General features: G+C 36.7%; 1 protein-coding gene across 3 annotated transcripts in view; it reads left to right on the top strand.

Moving 5' to 3' along the window:
* The window catches only part of otud5a (OTU deubiquitinase 5a), a 30,277-nt gene that overhangs the window by 3,831 nt on the left and 1,957 nt on the right, over window positions 1-24,489 (top strand). For all 3 annotated transcript variants that reach the window (XM_089119834.1, XM_039665971.2, XM_039665967.2), the window contains exons 3-7: window positions 15,965-16,029; window positions 16,111-16,267; window positions 16,743-16,891; window positions 22,455-22,640; window positions 23,413-23,620. In XM_089119834.1, coding sequence (XP_088975960.1) covers window positions 15,965-16,029; window positions 16,111-16,267; window positions 16,743-16,891; window positions 22,455-22,640; window positions 23,413-23,620 — 765 coding nt within the window. The remainder of the gene's footprint in view (window positions 1-15,964; window positions 16,030-16,110; window positions 16,268-16,742; window positions 16,892-22,454; window positions 22,641-23,412; window positions 23,621-24,489) is intronic.

Genomic DNA, 24,489 nt, shown 5'->3' with positions numbered 1-24,489 from the left:
CCTTACCGACCCAAACTTTTAAATGGTTGTGTGTATATACGCTTTTTTTATTTATATGTACAGTATTATGTTGCAAGTTAAGACATTTGTACACAAAATTGAATGAAAGATTTAAAGGGATAGTTCTCTTTGAAATTAATTTTTGGTATTTTTTATCTTACCTCAAGTCAAGGGCATCCAAGATGTAGTGTCTTTGTTTCTAAAGTAGTTTCAATTTTGATATTTTTAGGTCAAACCGTTCGTGTCTATCAGTCATATAATGGAGGTCTATGGTCACCACCTCAAAGAGCATGGACAGAGAAGTCCAAATTAAACATGATTTAATGACTCTTAATGTAAGTACACACTGATGGCCTAAGACACAAAACGAGCTGTTTGTGTGGAAAAACGAACAGTGTTTATATCGTTTTTACCTCTTGTAATCACAGCCACATCCCAGTGATCCGAGGGCGCGGGCGCTTTGTGGCTGTGGTAATGAGGTAAAAACGATATAAATACTGTTCGTTTTCTCACACAAACCGCTCGTGTCTTAGGCCATCAATGTGTACGAGTCATTAAATCATGTTTAATTTGGACTTCTCTGTGCATGCTCTTTAAGGTGGTGACCATAGACGTGCATTATGACAGACAGACAAGAACGGTTTTACCTAAAAATATCAAAATTAAAAATACTGCGGAAACAAAGACACCTACATCTTGGATGCCCTTGAGGTAAGCTAAAACATATCAAAAATTTAGTGAACTATCCCTTTAAAATAATTGTGCCATTTGCTGGAGAAAAATGTAGCTTGATTCCACTGTAAAATTGCATTTTGCCTATGTTTATTTTTTCCCCCCTTGCTGGAAACATTAAGGAAAACATTTTAGAAAATGAAAATGGGTTGATTTTATTTTGACTTTGAGCAGTGTGCTAGAAGCATAAAATTATCAGAATATATTATTGGTTTGTTAACAAAACAGCAGTGCTAATATGAAACCATAGATCTATCTTCTTAACAGTCCTGTACCAGAACATCCCTCTGGGTGGCGCTACTCATCTACATAAGTGAAGCATGCAGTCAAGCACTTGTGTCAAAACATAACCTGTTATCTGAAGTTTCACACACTGTGAAAGTAGTGTTGTATTACACTTCAGTTTCAGCTTGTAAATGTGCTCTGCTGTTTGTTGACACCAAATTCAGACTTTTTCTGTTTGTTGCATTTCTTGCATCATGAATACGAATGCACATCTGAAGTGGTTTCTACTACATTGCATAGGTCTTTAAAAGCCATTTGAACCATTCAGGGTGTGACGTTACACCTCAGCCTCTCTGAGGGTTCACCTTTGACCCGTTCCCATAATTCTACATGACTGTCCACTTTATATGTCAAAGTGGTTTTATTTTTGAGGCATAAATTCGACATGAATAATGAAAGCGGTGCAACATCAAGTATCTTTTTAATCCAGAATTCAAATCTTGATATAAATTATTAATGTGTCGTTCACTTTCTGTAACTGTGTATTTGTTTAATCTAGTGGACACCATATTTGTTTACTGGGATTTTTCCCTCAGCTTTCTGTAACTCTCTCTGCAACCACTATTGAGTGGCATCTTACCCTGTTTTCTCTTTCATTCTCTCTTTCGTGTCTCTGTTTACTTCTCTCCTTCACGCACAGATTGCACACATTTATTTCTCCCCTGTTCTCGTTATCATAGCTCTTTCCTTGTGTGAGTTTTGTGCAGGGTTTGATAGACAGGCATGTGATGTGCTGACCTACATGAAGCATTCCCATCAGGGACATTGTGCCACAGTTCTTGCACCGCAGGTGTGAAACTATCCATCTCCAAACAATCACTCCAGTCAAACAATCTATCATGTTATACAACTGGCCTGATGGTAATAAGGCTCTCACAGCCAGTGGGATCATGACAACCCAGGATAGGATAGTTTCTTACAGGACGCTGTTGGTGTGATGTAATAGATATGGATGTGTATTAGATTGGAATTATTGTTGTGGTGTACTAAAATGACCCTGTGGCTTATGAATCTGAATCTACAAAAGATATTAGTTTCTTGCTCCCAAAATGTAGCTTTAAATGCTGCATCTTTTTTTTTTTATCTTCCTTTAAGACTACACTAATGTTGCACTCCATTTCTGGATAAACAAAGCAGCATCAGATCCTCTTGTTATTCTGCAAAAAGCAGAACTAAAATATCCCAAGTCTCACCTAAGCCACGGGGGCTTAGGTGAGACTTGGTATATTTTAGTTCTGCTTTTTGCAGAATTATGTTTATTTCATAGAATTAGAAGTCAGCACAGAGCATTCCTAACTCTCCTGTGTAACTCTATTTAAAATAGAAAAAAATCTTCCTATTTTCTATGAGTTGCATACTTCACTTTAATTCTGTATGATGGCATGTTGTTTATGAATTTAAGTTGGTTCTCATCACATAATAATTAGTCCTTGCATCAAACTAGATCTGTGCTATCGGATTTTGCCCTTATTTTCCTGGTCATCGTCATTGTTTCGTTGTTGTTTTGGTTCTCATATTATGAAAAGGTAGGTCAGGAGAGCAGGGCTTATTTCCCATGATTATCTATTACAATCCTGTACATCTAAACAACTTTACATTACTGTGCGTTCAATGTAAAATGTTTTTTAAAAGAAGTCTCACAAAGGCTGCAAAAATTCAGTAAAAACAGAAATATTGTGAAATATTATTACAATTTGAAAGAAATGGTTTTCTATTTGAATAGATTTTAGTTTGTAATTTATTCCTGTGATGCTAAGCTGAATTTTCAGCGTCATTACACTCATTACTTTCTTCAGGATTATTTGATAAATAGAAAGTTAAAAAGAGCATTTGTTTGAAATAGAAATATTTTGAAATATTATAAATGTCTTTACGGTTTACTTTACAGTAACCTTTTATAAAATCCTTGCTGAGTAAATGTGTTCATTTCTTTTTTCTTTTTTAAATCTTACTCACCTCAACATTTTGAACGGTTGAAAGTTTTTTCATTTTATTTTATTTTTTAATACAAATTGCTTGGTGTAGAAAGCTTCACTAATGAAAAAGGCAACTTTTGATGAATTGCATGATTTCTGCATGTCACCTTGCATGACTCCCATGTTTAGCACAACCAAACCTGACATTCTGCAGTAAAGAGGCTTGTGGCGTTAGCGTGCAAGTGCTTATGCAATGTTTTGCAAATTGGTTTGCAAATGATTTTCCAAGGTATTTTATCTCACGGAGGTTTATATCCTGAGAAGTCCATCCATGGTAATTTGTGGTAATGTTATAGACCATCAGTTTAACATTTAAACACACCTTCCTACTTTCCACCTATCTTATATTTTATGTTCTGGACATTCTGGCTAAAACCTTTGGCACAAAAGTTCTTTAATAGGCTATTATTCATTCATATATTACATTATTCTGCACTGTTTTTTAGTTGTAATTAAATTATTGTTTATTAAACTGTTGTAGTAACTTAATATCACATTTTAATCATGCTGATTTTTGGAGGAGAAAAACTAAAACTTTTCGTGTGATATTGATTAACTATATAAAATTATATATATATATATATATATATATATACACACACATTTTCTAAGCCTCATATCTTGAATTTTGTGATCATTCACATGCATTCATAACAGGGGTGTAGCCAGAATTTTATTTTTGGGGGAGAATTTTGAGCCAGAATTTTATTTTTGTCCCGTCTTTAAATGAGGGGGCAACATTATTTATATATATATATCAAGTTGATCTTTCCGTGCTTTTTAAAAAAAGTGTAATATTGTACTTTGAGTTTGAGCGGCTGCCATTGTCACGGCATATTAACTCTCACGCAAAGATGAAGATGACAGCGTACGTTACGCGCAACACGTTATATAAACAAATCAAGTTGAAAATAAGCCGCATTTTACCGCGCAGCATTTTGATTGGTCAATCTATCAATCCTAATAAAACAACTTTTTTTTTTTTTAAGCAATCAGAAATCTGAGGGGACCGGACATGTAAATGAGGGGGCCTAGGCCCACCCAGGCCCCCTGATTCATAAATACATTTTAGGGTCTCGATGTTTGTCAATAATATGAAATATTTAATCCGGAAAGGACAAAACAAATGATAAAAGGTTCCATACAGAACTTTTTTCCTGGTTACAAAGAAACCTAAAGGGTTCTTATGGTGCGTTCTATTATACCCAACGAACCGACTCGGACCTCGGATTTGACGTCACGTCCACGTTTCAAGCGTTCTATTATGTTTTGCTTGTCCGAGTCGGAGAAAGCTGTTGTAATGGTAGCACTGGCCGAGTACCAGGCACTTACATTAAAATAAACATATTATGACTACACCTCATCAAAACGCAGCCATTTGAACTTGAAAATGTTCACTTTATTTAAAGTTTACATGTTAATCTTCTGTTAGCAACGCTAACAACGTTAGTAATTGCACTCACAACAACCGATTCCCATACCTACAGGGGACGCAGTAATACGAGTGATTATAATCGTCATTTAAAATACCAAATCGGTTCAAAAACAATGAATACAATTCATTCTTACAAGTCACAGGGCGCAGCCATTTTGAATTCCGAAACGGAATTCTTGCTCGGTGTCCTCACGGTTGTCCGACGTCCGAGAGGAGAAATCTGAGGAAACGGGGCGTGTTGCTAGGCAACGTCTGTCGTCCGTTTCGGATCTCCAAGACGGATGAATAATAGAACGCACCATTATTATTGAACCCTTAAAGGGGTTCTATATAGAACCTTTTAGGGGTTCCAAATATGAAGTGCTGATAGAACCTTTTAAGGTTCTATATAGAACCTTTTCTTCTAAGTGTGTATGCAATGCTGCACATTTGTGGACTGCTTTTTTCACTATCCAGCCAAAAGATGTTTTACATATACATTTAACAGATGCATTTATCCAAAGCGACTTACAGTAGAGGAACAAAAGTAAAAGAAACGCACACGTGCCTACAATTTGTATTTGTCTGGAAATAATGAGTGTCCGACAGAGTTTCTGATCAGACCCGTCACGTTTCACAGCATCACGGGGGACGGAGTTTCATTTTTACAGAAAATGAGCACCAAGTCGGACATATGGTCACACACACACACCTGTGCCTTCTGTTTGATAGTGAAAATTCTGCCACTAGTGGTTTCAGTTTTGGTATTACAAAGAAAAAGTTTCAAAAGGTTTTGTGGTTTTACATATCTGCCATTTGGTTTGGGAGATGGATCCACCAGTCTAAAACGTTTAACAACTGTTGTAATACCTAGCTTTAGTGTGGTTTTTAATAGGGCCACGTCCTAAGTACGAAAACAGTTTTGTTGTGAATAAGTCTGAATCACCACATCCTGACGAAAACATTGCAGCATGTATTCTGTGCTGTAGTAGTTGTGCAGGGTTTTGTGTTGGGAATGCGCTTCTCCATTATGATGCGTGGGAAACAGTGTCATGTGTTAGATCCCTGCCCTAGCTCCCAGCATTCTCTCTCATTTCCAGTGCTGCTCTGCTGGTTTTCCAGAGCACCACCCCTCTTTCCAGAGCTCGACCTGGACTGTGGTGAACGGGGAAGAGGTTGACACCATTACCGGCAGACACACACACACACACACACTGGCTGTTTACACTTATGAGCGGGGTGACTTGACCCAGCCAGCTAAACAAACATTAATTAGGCTCTTCGAAGCGGTTTAATCAATGTATTTCCCAAACTTTGACCGTAAATAGCTCAGCCATCTGATGTGAACACTTGTCCACAGTTCAGCAGGTTAAAAGGTGCAGATTCTTGTACTGTAATGGGCACCGCATTTAAAAGTTTTATTTTTTCCAGTCTCCATTGAAGATTAAGGTTACATGGTAGATCGTAATCCTACACTGGAGTGGAGGAAGTTGAATGTTTGTTCGAGTAACAGTGCACTTGTTTGCTTTTGGCTTGGATTTGCACATTTCTTCTGAAATGCAACAGTGCCAGCTGTGCATTTTATCAAAGACTCCCTCTTTCCGGGCAAACCTCGATAGAGAGCGATAAAAGTGCCCGACTCACTGACCAAGTATGTGGGCTGATCTCTCCACTTGGACTATAACAGTCTGGCTGTGACATTTATTTTGTGACACATTTGAATAAATATTCAAAAAGCATTGAGTTTCGGGTCTAAATTCTGGCAATGTAAAATAGCTGATATGTGCACACCTGTAGCCTCAGAGCATTTGAATTCTACTCATCTATCTAACAGTTATTCTAATCAACTCTTTTACCTCGCAGAAAAATTGTTTATACTGGAGAAGTCATGTTTCGATGTTGGGAATTGTGGTGGTTGCGAAGCAGCTTTGTTATTGTTAACTTAAACTATTAAAAATGGACTTCGTAATTGAAATAAAGCTAAAATAAAATATGTAAATATTAGATGAAAAACTTAGATTTAAAAACTGTAAACATAAATCAGAAATGCTGCCTAAAATTTCTAAAGCTAAAACTGAATTAAAATCTATTTCAAATGGAAAATAAATGTTAATTTTCTTTTTTTTACACAAATAGTATTTAAACAATAATACTAAAATAGCATTGCTGCTAAGGTGTCGTAAGTTTAAGTTTGTTTAAATCATTCATCTTAAGTATGGGCAATTGTAATAGTTATGCTTGCCTTTGCAAACACCACTAATAAATGTAATTGTTTATTGAACTTCTGTGTAATTCATGTTGTGAATGTGAAGCTTTTATAAAAGTTTAACCATGGTCAAGTCACTCTAATGCAAAGCATATGTTGTTGTTTTTGTTAGCTATTGTAGAGGGTATTGCAACAAAACCCTGTTATATTTGCAATCTAGGCTTCTTTTGTTCACTCCATTTCCTCAGAATTTAGTTTAAATATATGTACTTCCTTTTGTCAATTCAGTTGTTTTTTTTCCACTTTCCCCTCATGCAAGCTGCTATTTCAGGAACAAGCGTTATTGTCTCTGATCGATCTGAGGAGGTGCCAGTGTAGACGGAGGGCTAAGACCGGCCTCACCTGGGGCAATACTAACCTTAGCCTCACATGGGCGAAGCTTTATATGAAAATCGCCGACATATGCAAAGTGCATTCCAATGTAAGCCCTGTTTATTTTCCCCGGCACGCACTGCGGGATCACTTCCAGATACCTGTTTCGGTAGTAAACAATACAGCCTGTGCCCCTGCCGGGAACCCCTGACAGACAGCTCGGCTGCATTCCTCTCATTTTGTTGTTCGTCATCTTGTTGTGATTGTAGAGCAGATGCCATAAATGCCATAACATGATTTGACAGAGTGGGAAATGCCAGCTCGCTCTCATACCGAAGGTGGGGCTGAAATTCCTCTCCTCCAGATTCATTTGTGCCTTCTCCCCACCTTGCCCTTAGGTACTTAAAAGGACAGTTCACCACCACCACAAAAAATCTGCCATTATTTACTCGCTCTCATATCATTCCAAACCTGTTTGAATTTCTTTTTTTGGGCAGGACACAGAAAAACAACAACATTGGACCCAAATGACTTTCACTGTATGGATAAGATGCACTTAAATTGTGTCCCTAGTGACATATTATATACTATGCACTGATGCTATGAGCTAAGGTTATTTTGTAGGGCTGTTAAACTATTAATCGCATCCAAAATAAAAGTTTGTGTTTACATAAGATATGTAGGTGCACTGTGTATAATTATTTTATATATATAAATTCACACACAAGCTTGTATATATTGAAGAAATATTTCATGTATATACTGTATTTATATATAATTTATATTAGATATAAATATAAATATTTTATATATAAATAATATTTTTTAATAATTATATAATATTATTTAAATATGCATGCATGTGTGTCTATTTATATATATATATATTAATATACAAAATAATATTATACCCAAATATATTATATAAACACAAATTTTTATTTTAATCGTTTGACAGCCCTATTATTTTGTCACCGAACATCGGAGTCGGACTTATGATACTTAAGGGTGACTTCACACTTGGCATATTTGGTTTCATTGAAATGAACCCTGGTGCGATTTGCTTTTTCATTTGAATAAGTGTGAACGCTCATTTCTCTTAAAACATGAAGTAATGAATTTTAAGGTTACATAAATCTTCGAATCAGTCACATACAGGTCAGCACACTGGATAATTGCAGATGTGAAATGGAAAAGGCATTAGTCAGCTTTCAACTATCTTTTTTTTATTATTGGTCCAGCATAGTATTTCACTCCTGGACGTCATGTACTGTGGCTTTGTGGCAAACATGGAGCAAAGTTTGATGTCATGTTGGAATCAAGGGTTGCTAGTAGATTCCTTGTCATTACATTGATCAACACCTTCTGGGACAGGAAAGTACAGGTTTCAACACAAGCACCGCTCACGTAACATCTTCTAATGCTTGGTTTCTATGAGACGGGAAATGGTGAAGAACTTGAGGATGTTGACTAGTTTGATCCAGCATAAACCAGTGAGTTTGAGCTGTCTAGCATGAGTGCAATGAGCTTTAAAGCATAATTAAACAGCAAATGCTGTTTATAAAGTCTGTTTAACCAAAAACCATTTTGAAACTCAATTGTAAAATGGTTTCAATCACTGGGCTCGCAGACGTTGATTGTGATAAGACCGTCTGCACCCTTTAACTTGGTTTCCTCGGGTGTCCTCATGAACTTTTGCACATCTGGGAAGCAGATGCTCAGCAACTTTCACCTAGACACCACCAAGACTGTAAGATCTGCGTCTTCTCTTGCCAGAATATAGAAAACAATGTCATCACCGACACTTGGCATCGTCTCTTACAAAACCAAGCAATCGTTTAGACACATCATTCAAGTCTGGAGTTTACGCTGGAGTGTCAGTGGTCCTCTGTGACCTGCATGGCATATGCCAGTAGACAGCATGCCTGATTGCAATACAGTCTCGTGAGCGTGAATGCGTGTGTTTGACCGTCGGTGTCTTTCTGGGGCAATAGTAAGCTCTGTGTTACTCAACACTCTCATGATCAACGGCTGTCTTTTCTGGCACTAATAAAAGGCAGTTCAGTCCGTACATAAGCCATTCTTCGATATCTAACTGTACTTCCTCAGGACAGGGTGTACTTTGAAAAGACGTTTGTGATCTGATCCTCCCCCATCAATATGTATTGATCTATACGATCACAATCTCAAATTCATAGTCTAATGGAAGCGCTGCTGATAAGTGAGCCTAACACACGGTAGTCAATAAGGCCGTTGAGTGGAGTTACCTTTGGGCCTGCTGTAACTGTTTTTAGAGTACCGCATCGATTCATTTGTTTGAAGAGCATGTTTACTGATCAGCTTTCGAGGTGGACGTGGCCTCTTAGATGTTCTTGTGACCGCTGGAGTCAAGGAGCACATGGGAGTGCAGGTCAGAGCAGTGATCTCAGCTCTTTTTGGATGGACTATGCAACTCATGGTCCACACGGTCATATTTGGATATGGGGATCAAGGTTTTATGAAGCAGTTACAGTAAATATATCTATTATGTCATGCTGATAATTTACTCACCCCCATGTCATCCAAGATGTCCATGTCTTTCTTTCTTCAGTCAAAACGAAATTAAGGTTTTTGGTGAAAACATTCCAGGATTTTTCTCCATATAATGCACTTCATTGGGTTCAAACGGTTCAAGGTCTAAATGAGAGTTTCAGTGCAGCTTCAAAGGGCTTTAAATGACACCAGACGATGAATAAGGGTCTTATCTAGCGAAATGATCGCTCATTTCAAAAATAAATAAAAAAGTATAAGTTTTATAAGCACAAATGCTCGCCTTGCTCTGTTCTGTGATGAGCGTTCGTGACTCTCCTGTTTAAACTCGTTCATCAAAATGAACAAATATTTTTCTGAGTCATTTCGTTCATTTCGTTCGTTGAATGAACCAAATGACTTAAAAAAAAGATTTGTTCATTTTGATGACGGAGCAAGGCGAGCATTTGTGCTTATAAAACTTTTTTATTTATTTTTGAAATGACGATCATTTCGCTAGATAAGACCCTTATTCATCGTCTGGTGTCGTTTAAAGCCCTTTGAAGCTGCACTGAAACTCTCATTTGGACCTTGAACCATTTGACATCCAATGAAGTCCATTATATGGAGAAAAATCCTGGAATGTTTTCATCAAAAACCTTCATTTCTTTTCGACTGAAGAAAGAAAGACATGGACACATTGGATGACATGGGGGTGAGTAAATTATCAGCAAAAGTTTTTTTTTTTTAAAGTGAACTACTCCTTTGATGAGACGCATTACTCTTTTCGTAATGATACCTGTGCCTTTAAAATGGCAACTTACCATTTGCATGTGCATATTTCAGTTCTTCTAAAGTCATATGTTAGCTTTGCGTGAGGAACAGGCTTAAATTTGGATCAACTCATTCAATTCAATTTTAAAATATCTGACTCAAAAGAACACTTAATTCATAATACAGACATTCCACAGGTGCAGATTTTGTAATGAATGACTATTTCAATTATCAGTCTATTTCTCACACAAAGCTATCATATGACTTCAGCACTTGCAATGTAGCGCATATGAATTATTTTTTACTTAGTAATTTTTTAATTATACAATTAAATATAAAAATAAATAATATAGGCCTATATATAGTTTTTGATGTGGTTTTTTTGTTATTTTGGAGTTGACACCCTCAGTTGGAATTCAGTTTCATGAAAATCGTGGCCACGAAAGAAATTCATACCAGTTTAGAATGACATAAGAGTAAATAAATATTGACAGAATGTTCATTTTGTTGTGTTTTGTCCCTATTAATGCCTTTTGTTGCCTTTTTAAAAGTGTTGCTCTGTGTACCTATCAACCCTCTTTAACTATGGTGAAATTACTGCAATGCACATATTCTCTCAGTAACATACAACCCCAATTACAGAAAAGCTGGGTCGTTTTGTAAAACGCATTAAAATCAAGAATATGTGATTTGTTCATTCTTTTGAACCTTTATTTAACTGACAAAAGTACAAAGAAAACAAATTCAATGTTTTGATTGGCCAAATGAATTAAACTAATTTGGATTTTGATGGGACAAAGACAAAATAAAGGTGAAACGATTACAGAATATCTAAGTTAAACTTGAAAAAGTCCACAATTACAAGGTGAATTGGTAATAAGTGAGGGTGTCTTGTTAGGGAATAAAAGGAGCATCCACCAAAAGCTCAATCTTTGCAAGGAAAGATGGGTTATTATGGCTCATCACTCATTTGTGCCAAATTTCATGAAAGAATTTTATTTCTCATTGAAAGATTGCAAAGTATTCAGGTTTCTCACCATCTACCATTATAGTAAAGATTTAGTGAATTCAAAGAAATTTCAGTTTGTGTAGGTTGGGTAAAGCAAGAGACCTCTGTTGAATGTAATTAAAGGGAAAGGTGACAGACTAACATGCCTCCACATCCATAAAAATCCAAATGTTTATATTAAACAAAAATGCTATTCACATTGTAAAATTTCCGCTAAATAAAGGCTAAAGAGAATTAAAACAATCACAGATTCTTGATTTCATTGCATTTTACAAAATGTCCCAATTTTTGTGAAATTGGGGTTGCACAGTATGCATGCGGGTTTTACAAAACAACAACTGTACTCTAAGCCTTTTAAGTATAATGTATAATAAAGGTATTCAAAATGCACGTTATAGCACATATTTTTTATTAAATTAAATTAAATGATTGTAACAAAACTTAAAATGCATTATTATACTTATATTATAATGCTTATAAATTGGTGGTGTGTCGTGTCTAAATGCATGATACGTTCTAAAGGTGTAACAATAGTATTATAACTGTGGTTACAATTACTCATGATGTTATGAATTGTATATGGTGCATTACAAGGCATAATTAATGCATAAATACTTGCATGCATTGTATAAAAGTAAATTGTTACTGATTTGTTTTATTTAATCTTAAAACATTTTGCTTTAGAATTTGCATTCATGACAGAAGCACTTTAGGCGCCATGAACAAAACCTGATGATCAAAGTAGTCCAGGTTGATTTGATTTGAGATGCTCCAAAGACAATCTGACCTTCCTTATGATCAGAGTCAAATATTTGCTTACGTTTAGACCTAGAAATAGTGCAGAATCTTGAGTATTTGGTCATTTTTCAAAATTGTTTTTAATGCGGTTTCATAATTTGAACCCCACTGTATCTGGTTTGGTATAGTTTGTTGCTGTTGTTCATTCTTTTTACTCTGTTATTTGCTTTTCTCATTTGTTTCCGTATATGACACATTTCCTGCTGCCGAAATACGTGAATGAAGCTCCTAAACTAACGTAGGGTGTATACAGTTCCCGGGAATCTTTGTCAAATTCAGCTTATTGTGATGTCACTGTGGCCCTGCTCTTTGAGGATAAACTTTATCAATGACCGCCAGACCTCAAGGGCAGGTCTGAGCTCTCTCTCCTCTTCTCTGAGTTTAAGCTGGGCCTGCCCCTTTCTTAGAATCGAGACGCTATCTGCGGCCTACATTAGTGGAAGTGAGCTTGTGGTTTTGTTTTTGCTTGGTGGACCTCTCTTCTCTTTTCTTGTGAATTCTATCAGCGGCATCGGCCTTTCGTGGTAGACCTACCCAGTGAATTTCTCTTTTTTGCTTTTTATATTCACTGTCGATAACTTCTCATCAATGTGTCCGCTGGCGGCAGAAAGGTCAACCACCAGCTTTTAGTGTTGGGAAACGGTCTATTGCAGGGTGATCGTTGCGGTGGGGTGGGCTAGTCGCGTTTTCACTGCAGTTGAGACACAGTTATGTGAATGTAAACAGTAATGTCTGCCTGTGTGTTTGTTTGTTTGCGTGATCAGAAGTACACAAATTTCGTCTTCTGTACAGCATTAAATCGATACATTTTAATTAAGTGGCAAGAAGAGTTCAATAATAAGCTACAAACAAACTCATCCGGAAATTACAAACCGACTTTTTATCACTCTTAAAAGTAGACTTGATCAAGTGGTCTTCACCAGATGTCGTTTAGGTCATACAAGTTTGACCCATGCTTTTTTGCTTAAAGGTGAAGACCCGACTATATGCAGGTTTTGTAAGATTACCCTAACTTAAACATATTTTATTAGTATGTTCTGGACTTAATACAAGTATTATGCATTTTTTTATGAAGTTACCTCACTTATTTAGTGAGTTTATGATTTTACTAAGATTTTAAGATTATGGTTTTGTTTGTTTGGTTTTTATTGTATTTATATGAGTATTTTAATTTTAACATTTAATTTTTGCCATGAAAATAGCCTTGGATGCTGACATGGCACTAAATAAAACCATCTAAATCATTCTGTACAGCATTATTTTTTTTATTTATGAAATGGTTGGAAAATATCATGTAGACTTATCACATGTATGTATCTTGGGATCAGAATAACATATCACTTATGTTATACTTTTATTGAGCAAGGATGCATTGCATCGACCGTAAAGACATTAAAGACCGTAAAGATTTCTAATAAATGCTGTTCTTTTGAATTTTCTATTCTTTAAAGAGTATGACAAAAGTATTAAATATTAAACAGCAAAACTGTTTTCAACATGGATAAGAATAGAACAGTTAGCAAATAAGAATGATTTCTGAAGGATCATGTGACACTGAAGACTGGCGTAATGATGCTGAAAATTCAGCATCACAGAAATAAATTATAGTTTAAAACATGTTCAAAAAGAAAACAGTTATTTTAAATTAATTGTATTTTCCAATATGACTGTTTTTACTGTATTTTCAATCGAATAAAGCCTTGGGGAGCAGAAGAGACTTCTTTCAAAAACCAAAAAAACAATCTTTTGCATGGTAGTGTAAAACACCTAGTATTGCCACCCAGAGCACTCTTGGAAATACCCTAGAAACCATTAAAAATACTAAAATTTTGGAAACCCAGTTGGAAACCCAATGGTGCTTAGGTGTTTTGGGTTGTTCTAGAGAATTGCTAGGTGGTTAATTATTGTGTAAAGTAAGTTGGGCCACAAACCTAGTAACATGCCTCATGACTTTTATCATGGTCCATAGCATAATGCTGTAAAGTTTGCCATCATTTACTCACCATAATGTCATTCCAAACCTGTAGAAGATATATGTCTCAAAATAAGAATAAGTGTTATCCGATGTTGTTGGACACCAACATTCTTCAAAATTTAATTTGTATTCCTCAGAAAAAAAGGTCATACAGGTTTGGAACGACATACAGTAAGGGTGAGTAAATGATGACAATATTTTCATAAACTATCCATTTAAAGTTGGGGGTTTTGGAAATCCATTTACTGTTAAAATATAAATGTTGAAAATGCAATTTAGGTCAACATACTTAAGGAACTGTTTTTCTTGAGTACTGCTCACTGTTTGTTCATGCAAAAGTTCCAGGCCCCACGTGGCAGCACCACTGTTGTAAAGCTGTTTGTTATTCAAATTTGGGGTGAAATCAGGAAAAAAGCGAGGGCAGGTGTTGATCATCACACATGAGTCAGAATAATGCAAAGGAGCCGAGGGGAATCCCTGATTCTCCCCCGCAGCACCCACTGACGACAAGTCTGGTTATCCACTGCACTGTGCTGTAATGAATGGAAAGGGTAAGACATATGGAAATGCCAACAACAGACCAAATGGGGAACCAAAAACAGACCGAATCTCCAGCTGCTGTTCTCCTGTGTGTGAGCTGAGATCTTTCCTAAAGACAGCTTCAAATGTTAAAGTTCACCTATTTAGAAAAGTAAAAGCAATTCATTGATCTAATTGGAGATTTGTACTCGACAAAAGTTGGCTTCAGAACTCGCACCAGCCGCATTCACCTTTAAAGGAACACGCGTCCGGCTGTAAGCATACATAAATGGAGGATCCATTTTTCCCCAAACAAACCTTGGGAGTGGCATTTGTAGCTAGCAACACGGACCTGCCAGAAACTGCATCTATTGTTCGTTTTGGGACACAGAGAACAGAACGACCGGTTCTTTCAGATCAAATGAATATCCTAAGAAGCACAAAGCATTCACTCATTGCTGGATGTTCCATGAACTGGTCTTTAATCAATCTTTTTGAGAGCTTTTGCTGTGGGATATTTGTATCTGCACCAAAGACTTCCTCTTCTTAAACACCCTATTCCATTCGATCAGATAATGTGTATGGCTTCTAAGAACTAAAAAAGTGCAAGTGTCTTAAAATAAAGCACCTGTATTGGTATATTGGTCTGAACTGTCATTTGAAGCTTGTTTTTTTTTAAGCAAAGCGAATGCAACTTCCTTAGTCTGTTCAGAAGTGTCACAACAGAAGTAGGCCGATGCTGCGAAAGAGGAAATTGACTAAGAGATTCTCAGAATCTTTGCGGCAAGTGGTCATGTGACTAGCCGGAATGCTCTTTGAGGCTGAGGCTCATTTGCATATCGCTGCTTTTGGAAGGAAAAGCGGAGCTCATACGCCCGTTTGTTTACATCTGTACCTTACTTGGGCCCCCAGTCTTGCTTTGAGTCACTCGATGGCACATAAATGAGTATGATAAAGCCCGCCAAAAGTGGCGCTTGCAGAACGAACCATAGCTTTTGCATGCATGCATTACAGAATTTGCCTACAATCAAACCCCTCAAGGTTCCTCAGTAGTTGCTTGCTCCCTAATAAATTTGTTAGGTGTTAAAAGAAAAATTATATATACTATATACTGAACTATAATAATAATAACTAACATGCATTATTTAGTTTTGCAACTCACTCTGTCCTCCTGTCTTGTTTTCGTGAGGAAAAAAGAAATGCATCGGAAACATTGTCTGGTATGCAAAAATATGTATGCTGTTAATTGCTACATAACATGATTTAGTTATAACTTTTTATTTTGCAGAGACACTACCATAAACGTAAGAAAATGCAATAAAACATAAAATTGGTGTAAAATGAATGCTTGCAGAGACCCTATTGTTAATTTGCACATATCATCCTCTTTATACAGCTGATCAGGTTTACGGAGACCAGGATATGCACGAAGTGGTCCGCAAACATTGCATGGATTACTTGGTATGTGATGCTCTTTCTTTGGGATCATCAGAGTGTACAAAACCTGATCATGTTATAATTTCTGTATGGTTTTACTTGCAGATGAAAAATGCAGATTACTTTTCAAACTATGTGACGGAGGACTTCACTACATACATCAACAGAAAGAGGAAGAACAACTGTCACGGGAACCATATTGAGATGCAGGCTATGGCGGAGATGTACAATCGGCCAGTGGAAGTTTATCAGTACGGCACAGGTAGGTCAGCACAGGGTCGAATTTGCATTATGGTGTCCATAAAATTTAATTATGCACATTTAACTATACTGTAAAAAAATGATATATGATCAATAAGTTATGACAACATGCTTTTTACATTGCTTTAACTCATCCCAAGAAGTTAAGCAATTTTTAACTTTTTTAATAAGTTATAGATTCAACTCATTTAAACAAAAAAACAGTTTATTGTAATTTAAGTTGAAATGACTTAAACATCCAAGTTGATTGTACTTAAAAAATTTAAGGCAGCAACTTTTTTTTTTTTTACAGTGTCCACTATGCAAGTACCCTAGTGAATAGCGATGACAAATATGAAAATTCTTTTGTGGATGTATTGTGTAAGCAATATGTGTAACAGACACTGTAGTGACCCAATTTGCTCGTATAGTGATGCAGTTGACCTGTATATCTTGCTCTCGATGTTTCTAAATGCTATTTTGATGGCCTCTTTTAGAACCAATCAACACGTTCCATGGCATCCATCAAAATAATGACGAGCCAATCAGAGTTAGTTACCATCGGAACATTCACTACAACTCAGTTGTGAATCCCAATAAAGCCACGATTGGAGTTGGGCTTGGACTTCCTGCCTTCAAACCAGGGGTGGGTACCTGCAGCTGCCACTAAAGTCAACATGAAATGCCATTCGCAACCTATTTACTTCTTCCATAATCTGATATGTCAATGAGTGAAGCTGGAGATTCAATGAGAAATAATGTTGAGTGGGACAAGCATATAGGGGTTGGACAAGGAAATTGAAACACCTAAAACACTTAGTTTTAAACCCCAATCATTTATTAGTTTGATGTAGGGCCTCCTTTTGCAGTGAAGTTACTACTCGGCCGGAGGGATTTTGAGTCATTTCTCTTCCAGAACATTGGCCAGGTCACTATGTGATGTTGGTGGAGGAAAATATTTTCAGACTCCCCTCCAAAACACCCTTAAGTGGCTCTAATATTCAGATCTGGTGACTGTGCAGGCCACGGGAGATGTTCAACTTCACTTTCATGTTCATACCATTTTGTCACCAGTCTTGCTGTGTGTATTGGTGCATTATCATATTGATACACAGCACCAGCTTCAGGGTACAATGTTTGAACCGCTGGGTGCACATGGTCCTCCAGAATGGTTTGGTAGTCATTGGCAGTGACGCCCATCATGCACAGTCGGGAATGCCGTGATATCACAGCCCAAACCATCACCGATCCACCCTGTGCTTCACTCGGGGCAGCAACCATTACGCCTCTGAGGCTTTTCCACTCCAAAGACCGTGAAAGTGAACTCATCAGAGAACAATACATGTTTCACATTGTCCACAACCCATTATTTCCTCTTCTGGCACCATTGAAATTGACGTTTGGCATTGGCGTGTGTGACCAAAGGTTTATTAGGACCAGACTACATGTCTTTTTTTCTCAATCGACTCAGTTGATCTATATTACATATTACAAGAGATTCACAATACTTTCTGTAAGATAAAGCAATCTCTTAACAAGGACATCTTTTTAAAGTGTCATTAAAGTGAGAATAGATGGTGGTTGTTTGCGACTGCTGTATTTTCAGTGTGAAATATGCTAACTACTCCGGTTGACCCCTCCGAGTTCAACACTTTGGTGTCACTATTGTCTATGTGTGTTCCTTCACGTACACCTCCATCGGCCTGCGCAAGAACAGACATTTTTCACACAATTCTACTAATAATTAATTTCACGTAATAATATATTTTCGAATTAAACAGCCTGCAGCGGTGGCCTGTGTTTTCGTCTCAGGAGTGTGTAACAAAGTCTTTGTGGGTTTGTGAATTGGGAAGGCCATCGTCGTCTCGTCAGAGTGTTCCTCTTGTTCACTCATGCAGTTCCGTCAGCTGATCCACAGTCTGAATTTGGAGACGGTCGTCATCAAAGCCAAAAAAAGACAACAAAGTGTGACCTGCAGTGTCCCATTTCCCCCGACTGAGAGGGAAACATTCCACACGTCGGTGGTTTTCGGGGGAGACCCATTAACAGCACACTGTTTTGTTTACGTGCCACATGCCTTGTGATAATTTAGGCCGAGCAGAACAAAGACTGATCATACCTTGCTATCAAAAATAGAGTGTGTGTGTGTACGTTTTTCTATCCCGGTGGAGACTTAAACCTGAAAGCACACAGACTCATGGGGACTCGTGTCACTTGTGTTCCCATGGGTACACTAGATTATCAATCATACAGAATGAGTTTTTTTTTTTTTTTTTTTTGGAAATGTAAAAATGCAGAAAGTTTAGGTTAGTGTAATGGGACAGAATATACAGTTTGTATAAAAACCATTACGTCTATGGAGATATACTATATATATATATATATATATATATATATATATATATATATATATATATATGTATATATATATATATATATATATATATAGTGTACAAAACCAATGTGGTGGTTTGTATCTCACCCACTGAATTTAAGAATTTATCGTCCTAGAGATCCCCCATATTACTAGGGTTGGGTAATAAATATCGATTTCTCAATATTAATCGATTCTCATTTTTACAAACCGATATCGATTCTTAAATCTCAAGAATCGATTAGTCATCCTGTTTCATTTGAATGAATGAGACATAGTATCGCGGCTGCGCGCATCCAACACATCGCAATAATCTTTGTCCTTTGTTACTAGTGATATGAAACAAAGTCTCAATTTTCAAATTACGTCCATTTTCTTTAGAAATTCAAAAACATAAATTGCGTTTTGCCGTTTTGGCGCTGTGGCGTGAGATCGCTCTGGCGCAGCTCCAGAGAAGCAGCAGCGCTGATCTCTCTTCCGGGTTAATAATACCAGTCACAGCGCGAAATAAACATGAATGAGCATCTGAACGTGTGTTAAAAGATAGAGTACAACTTATCTAAATCCCTATCATGTCACATTGATTCCCTCAATCAGCGTTTCAACCGTGGAAAGATGTCAATTAAACAGCTTGTAATCAATGCATCGTCAGATTTACCTCAGAAAACTCCACATAAACTCGTCAGTCCACACTCGTTAGTGTTCTTCAATATTTAATGCATATTTGAATAAATCTGGCAAGTTTTTATGACAGCCACAATTTAAATGTTTATATTTCATATAATCTTCTTATTATAAAAATAAATAAAAGTGTAATTTAAGTGTCTGTATAGCTACAAAACAGTTAATTATTACCTTCATATTAGGCTAATGAAGCCTAGTAGGCTACAACTAGACATAGACCATAGTTTACAGCATTTAAGAGATTTGATTCCCTTGAGAAAAATTGCCATTTATTGTAACTGATATCCAAAATAATCGATATTGAATCGAATCGAAATCAAATCGAATTGCAAGCTTGTGAATCGAAATCGAATCGAATTGTGAAATTTGTCTCAATACCCAGCCCTACATATTACGGTCAGTTAGTTTTAGCATAAAGGTCTGGACAGACAGGGAATGAGCCAGTACGCTGTCCGCACTTTTCCAGACACTGTTGTCACTAGTCTAGCTCTGTGTCTCTTACACAAGAAAAAAAGAGATGCATCAGATCTTGAAATCAGGGAACAGACATGCACAGCCCTATTTATTTGACATTGTTACATGTCCAAGTGCTGGACTCTTCTTTAGAAATTTTGTTAGAATGTAAGTGTGATTTATTAAAGGGGTCATGAACTGGCATTTTAAATTTTATTATATTGTTGTCTGAGGTCAACTTATGACGTTCGCTTGGTTTTTACATTCAAAAACATCAAAATGAAAAAGTAATAGGCTATTTTCCTACCCTAGTTTTGAGCCTAGCTCAAAAACGTTCGGTTTTTATGGGCATCTCGCATTGAAGGCTTAGAAGTAAACGCCCACTGCTGTGAGTGGATAACAGTTTTGCATATTATGAGTTTCAACTCATCTAATCAGAATGCTGTCAAAACCTTTAGTTTAATGAGGTGCGTTCTGTAGGTGGGATGGGATGAGATGTCTGTCATCCACGCTTAGAAAGTGTTTTATTGCTCAATTTGAATTTAGCTTTACAAAGTTTTTCCTCTTCGGGGTGCTCCAACAGAAACATTCTCACCTGTCACCTGGGGGCAACGCTGTGGCCTTTAGCCCTTCTGTCTATCAAATCCTAATAATCATAGTAAGCTTCCACACCATTTTTGTCCCAACTGGCTTGACAGAAGTTCTGCACTCGCCATTTGGTTTTTAATGTTGAAATAGTTCTTTTTAAAGAGAAGGGATGGGCAACGATTAATCGCGATTAATCGCATCCAAAATAAAAGTATGTGTTTACATAATATATATGTGTGTGTAGTGTGTATAATTAATTTGTATATATAAATACCCACACATGCATGTATATATTTAAGAAAAATGTGTTATTAATATATCAAATATTTATATTTATATATAATATTAATTATGTATAAAATATATATAAAGTATAAACATGCAAATATTTCTTAAATATATACATTCGTGTCTGGGTATTTATATATACAAATTAATTATACACACTACACACACATATATTATGTAAACACAAACTTTTATTTTGGATGCAATTAATCGCGATTAATCGTTGCCCATCCCTATTAAAGAGCCTGTCAAAGTGTCAAGATAGAGTGGTCTGTTACATTTATTTGCTCACCATCGTTTTTTTTTTATTTTTTTATTTTTTTTATTATATTTATTGTACATTTTCAATTTTTCAGACAAATAGACAATACAATCACAGGACAGAACCAAACAAACATACAAAAAAAAAAAAAAAAAAAACCTCCTTCAGTTAGATTCAAATGGGCAGAAGATCACATCAATGGGCACAGGCAAGGAAGGTCAAAACAGATGTTTGCCTAGTGAGACATTATAAACCAGGTGAAATTGTACAACTTGACCACATGAGATATAAATAAGTATCTTAACGTTAAAGACAGAGGTCGACAGAAATAACAATGAAATCCTAAAAAAATAAAATAAAAATGAACACAGAAACATTAAGCTTTGACATTGCTGATTTTTAACAAGTGATTGAAAAGAGGCCTCCAAGAGGCTTCAAATTTGCGCACCATCGTTTTTGAGTGAACATGTCCTGTGAATGGATGCTCTCATATCTATCCATCCATCCAATTTCTAAACCGTTTTTGACTTATGACTTTTTATGAAAAGAGATGGACTGTGGAGTGGTATAATAGGACAGACTGTGATTGACCAATCAGAATCGAGATTTTTGTAAAGGTAGACTGTTTTCGGTTGCTGTCAAATGCAGCTAATCCAATCAGAGTGAAAAATCAAAAACCCTTTTTTATGATCATCAGTCTCTCTTAAAGGAGTAGTTCACTTTAAAAAAAATTTTTTGCTGATAATTTACTCACCCTCATGTCATCCAAGATGTCCATGTCTTTCTCTCTTCAGTCGAAAAGAAATTAAGGTTTTTCATGAAAACATTCCAGTATTTTTCTCCATATAATGCACTTTACTGGTAACCAAACGGTTCAAGGTCCGAAAGACAGTTTCAGTGCAAACTGCAAACTGTTCAAAGGGCTTTAAACGATTCCAGACGATGAATCAAGTGAAACGATCGCTCAAAATGAATCTTTTTTCGTGTCATTTGGTTCATTCAACGAACGAAATGACTCAGAAAAAGATTCGTTCATTTTGATGAATGAGTTCGAACAGGAGATTCACGAACGCGCACCACAGAGCAGAGCAAGGCGACCATTTGAGCTTATAAAACTTAAACTTTGTTATTTTCTTTTAAATGAGCGATCGTTTCGCTTGATAAGACCTTTATTCGTCGTCTGGAATCGTTTAAAGCCCTTTGAACAGTTTGCACTGAAACTGTCTTTTTGGACCTTGATCCGTTTGGTTCCCAATGAAGTCCATTATATGGAGAAAAATGCTGGAATGTTTTCATCAAAAACCTTAATTTCTTTTCGACTGAAGAAAGAAAGACATGGCCCTCTTGGATGACATGGGGGTGAGTAAATTATCTGAAAAGGTTTTTTTTTAAAAGTGAACTACTCCTTTAAGAAAAGACGTAACTGCTTAATTTGCATTTAGCTTGTTTTTCCTCTTCCCACAAATCAGCTGCTGTTCAGGAGACATTTACACCTGTCACCCGAGGGCCAACACCGTGGCCTTTAACCGCTGCTCTCTGTCTCTTTCTGTCTCTATGCAGTTTGCAGACCAGTCACTCATGAAGAATGCAATTAAAACATCAGAGGAGTCTTGGATTGAGCAACAGATGCTGGAGGACAAGAAGAGGGCCACGGACTGGGAAGCCACCAACGAGGCTATAGAAGAGCAAGTGGCCAGAGAATCGTACTTACAGTGGCTTCGAGACCAGGAGAAACAGGCGCGACAGGTGTGGGACCTGCCTGTTTTAATACTAATCCTACTAACTACCTAACATCGTGTCTCATTCAATCAGAACCTTTAGTTGCATTCCTAATAGAATGACTGTCGGTAGGAATCAGGTGTTTGACGTGTGATAATTACCAAAACCTTTGGCGTCATAAACAAATCGCTGGTTTTAACGCTGATTGCACTGGAATTATTTTCAGTCACACGTAAGCTGTGATGACTGCTTCAAGCCAGGTACACAAATCGGTTTCGCAAAAACGTGCAATCTATGTGGTTTGCGTTTTCACACTTAAACCAGCTGTGAACAAGACCCTTCTTCACAGAAACAATAGGCTTTCTTCTAAATCAGTTTTTGAACTGACTGACAGCAGCCTATCAGTGAGAACTTGTTGAAGATGTGCTTCTGAAATGGACTATTGTCATATCATCTACGCAAACAAATATAAAAGATTTTACGCAAACCTTACATAAACCTACTTTCTGCAAATGTCCTTGTGTAAGAATGTCTACTGTTAACTCTAAAGCCTTCACAATCACATACCAATTGGCTTTATGCACAGCTGCACTACTTCCTGAACTTCAACCAAACTTGATTAATTAAGGTGTGCCTGATTATTGTTGATGCGACTACTGAGATCAGACACACCTGGATTAATCAGTTTGTCCAATAAGGAGCTGGCTGAAGGTCAGGAAGTAGTGGAGCTGTGCATAAAGCCAATTAGCCTGTTGACTGATGATTTGTGAATAAACGTTTACTTTTGTCACTCCCTCAGCCTCGTAAGGCCAGCGCTACGTGCAGCTCCGCCACGGCTGCGGCCTCCAGTGGTTTGGAAGAATGGAATGCCCGGTCTCCACGGCAACGCAGCTCCGCCCCCTCTCCGGAGATTCCTGATCCTTCGCATTCGGACACACCCGCTAAGCCCCCCTCCCCGGCCGGAGCGGCCCTCGCACTATCCAAACCCCCGTCACCCTGCGCACCAGGTCTGTTATCAGTGTTTTGCAATAAGGACGGTGTCATTAAAACTAACAGTATGATGCATTTCCTTCAGCAAGACAATTTATGGGGTAAATGGCACATGAGGTTCATGGATGATTAAACTGAATTATAAGGGGGAATCTCTGGAAACCTGACGAGAACAATGTCTGGGTTGTATTTTACCCCAGAATCTAAAGGAATTCAATAAGAAAGTATTTTTTGCTTTGTTTGTAATATTTGAATTCTCATTACCGTAATGTACACTAGCAAGTTTGGGGTTGATCATTTTATTTTTATTTTTGCAAGAAGTCTCTTAATGCTCACAGTAATATATTGTGAAATATTATTACATTTTAAAATATTTTCCTGTGATTAAAAGCTGAATTTTCAGCATCATTGCTCCAGTCTTCAGTGTCACATGATCCTTCAGAAATCATTCTAATGTGCTGATTTGGTGCTCGAGAATCTTTGATGCATAGAAGGTTCAAAATAATAGCTTTTATTACATATAGAAATCCTTTGTAAGATTATAAATGTGTTTCTTGTCACTTGATCAATTTATTGCATCCTTGTTTAATAAAAGTTTTTTTTTTTTTAACTGGCCCCAAATTGTTGCATATGAACAAAAAAATATTAAATATTTATGTAAAAAATGACTAGGTGGTATGTATAACAATAATACAAATATAATGAGAATTATCATTAAGAATAATGGTAACTAAAGTTTCCAGATTAAGGCTGTCAAACGATTAATTGCGATTAATTGCATCCAAAATAAAAGTTTATGTTTACATAATATATGTGGGTGCACTGTGTATAATTATTTTATATATATATATATATATTATTTAAATTATTATTTATGTATAAAATA

Source organism: Pimephales promelas, chromosome 14 (genome assembly GCF_988280905.1).
Source record: "Pimephales promelas chromosome 14, fPimPro1.hap1.1, whole genome shotgun sequence".
In the NCBI taxonomy this organism is placed as follows: Eukaryota; Metazoa; Chordata; class Actinopteri; order Cypriniformes; family Leuciscidae; genus Pimephales; species Pimephales promelas.
The sequence above is the reverse complement of the archived record's forward strand: the minus strand, read 5'-3'. Positions and strand labels throughout refer to the sequence as shown.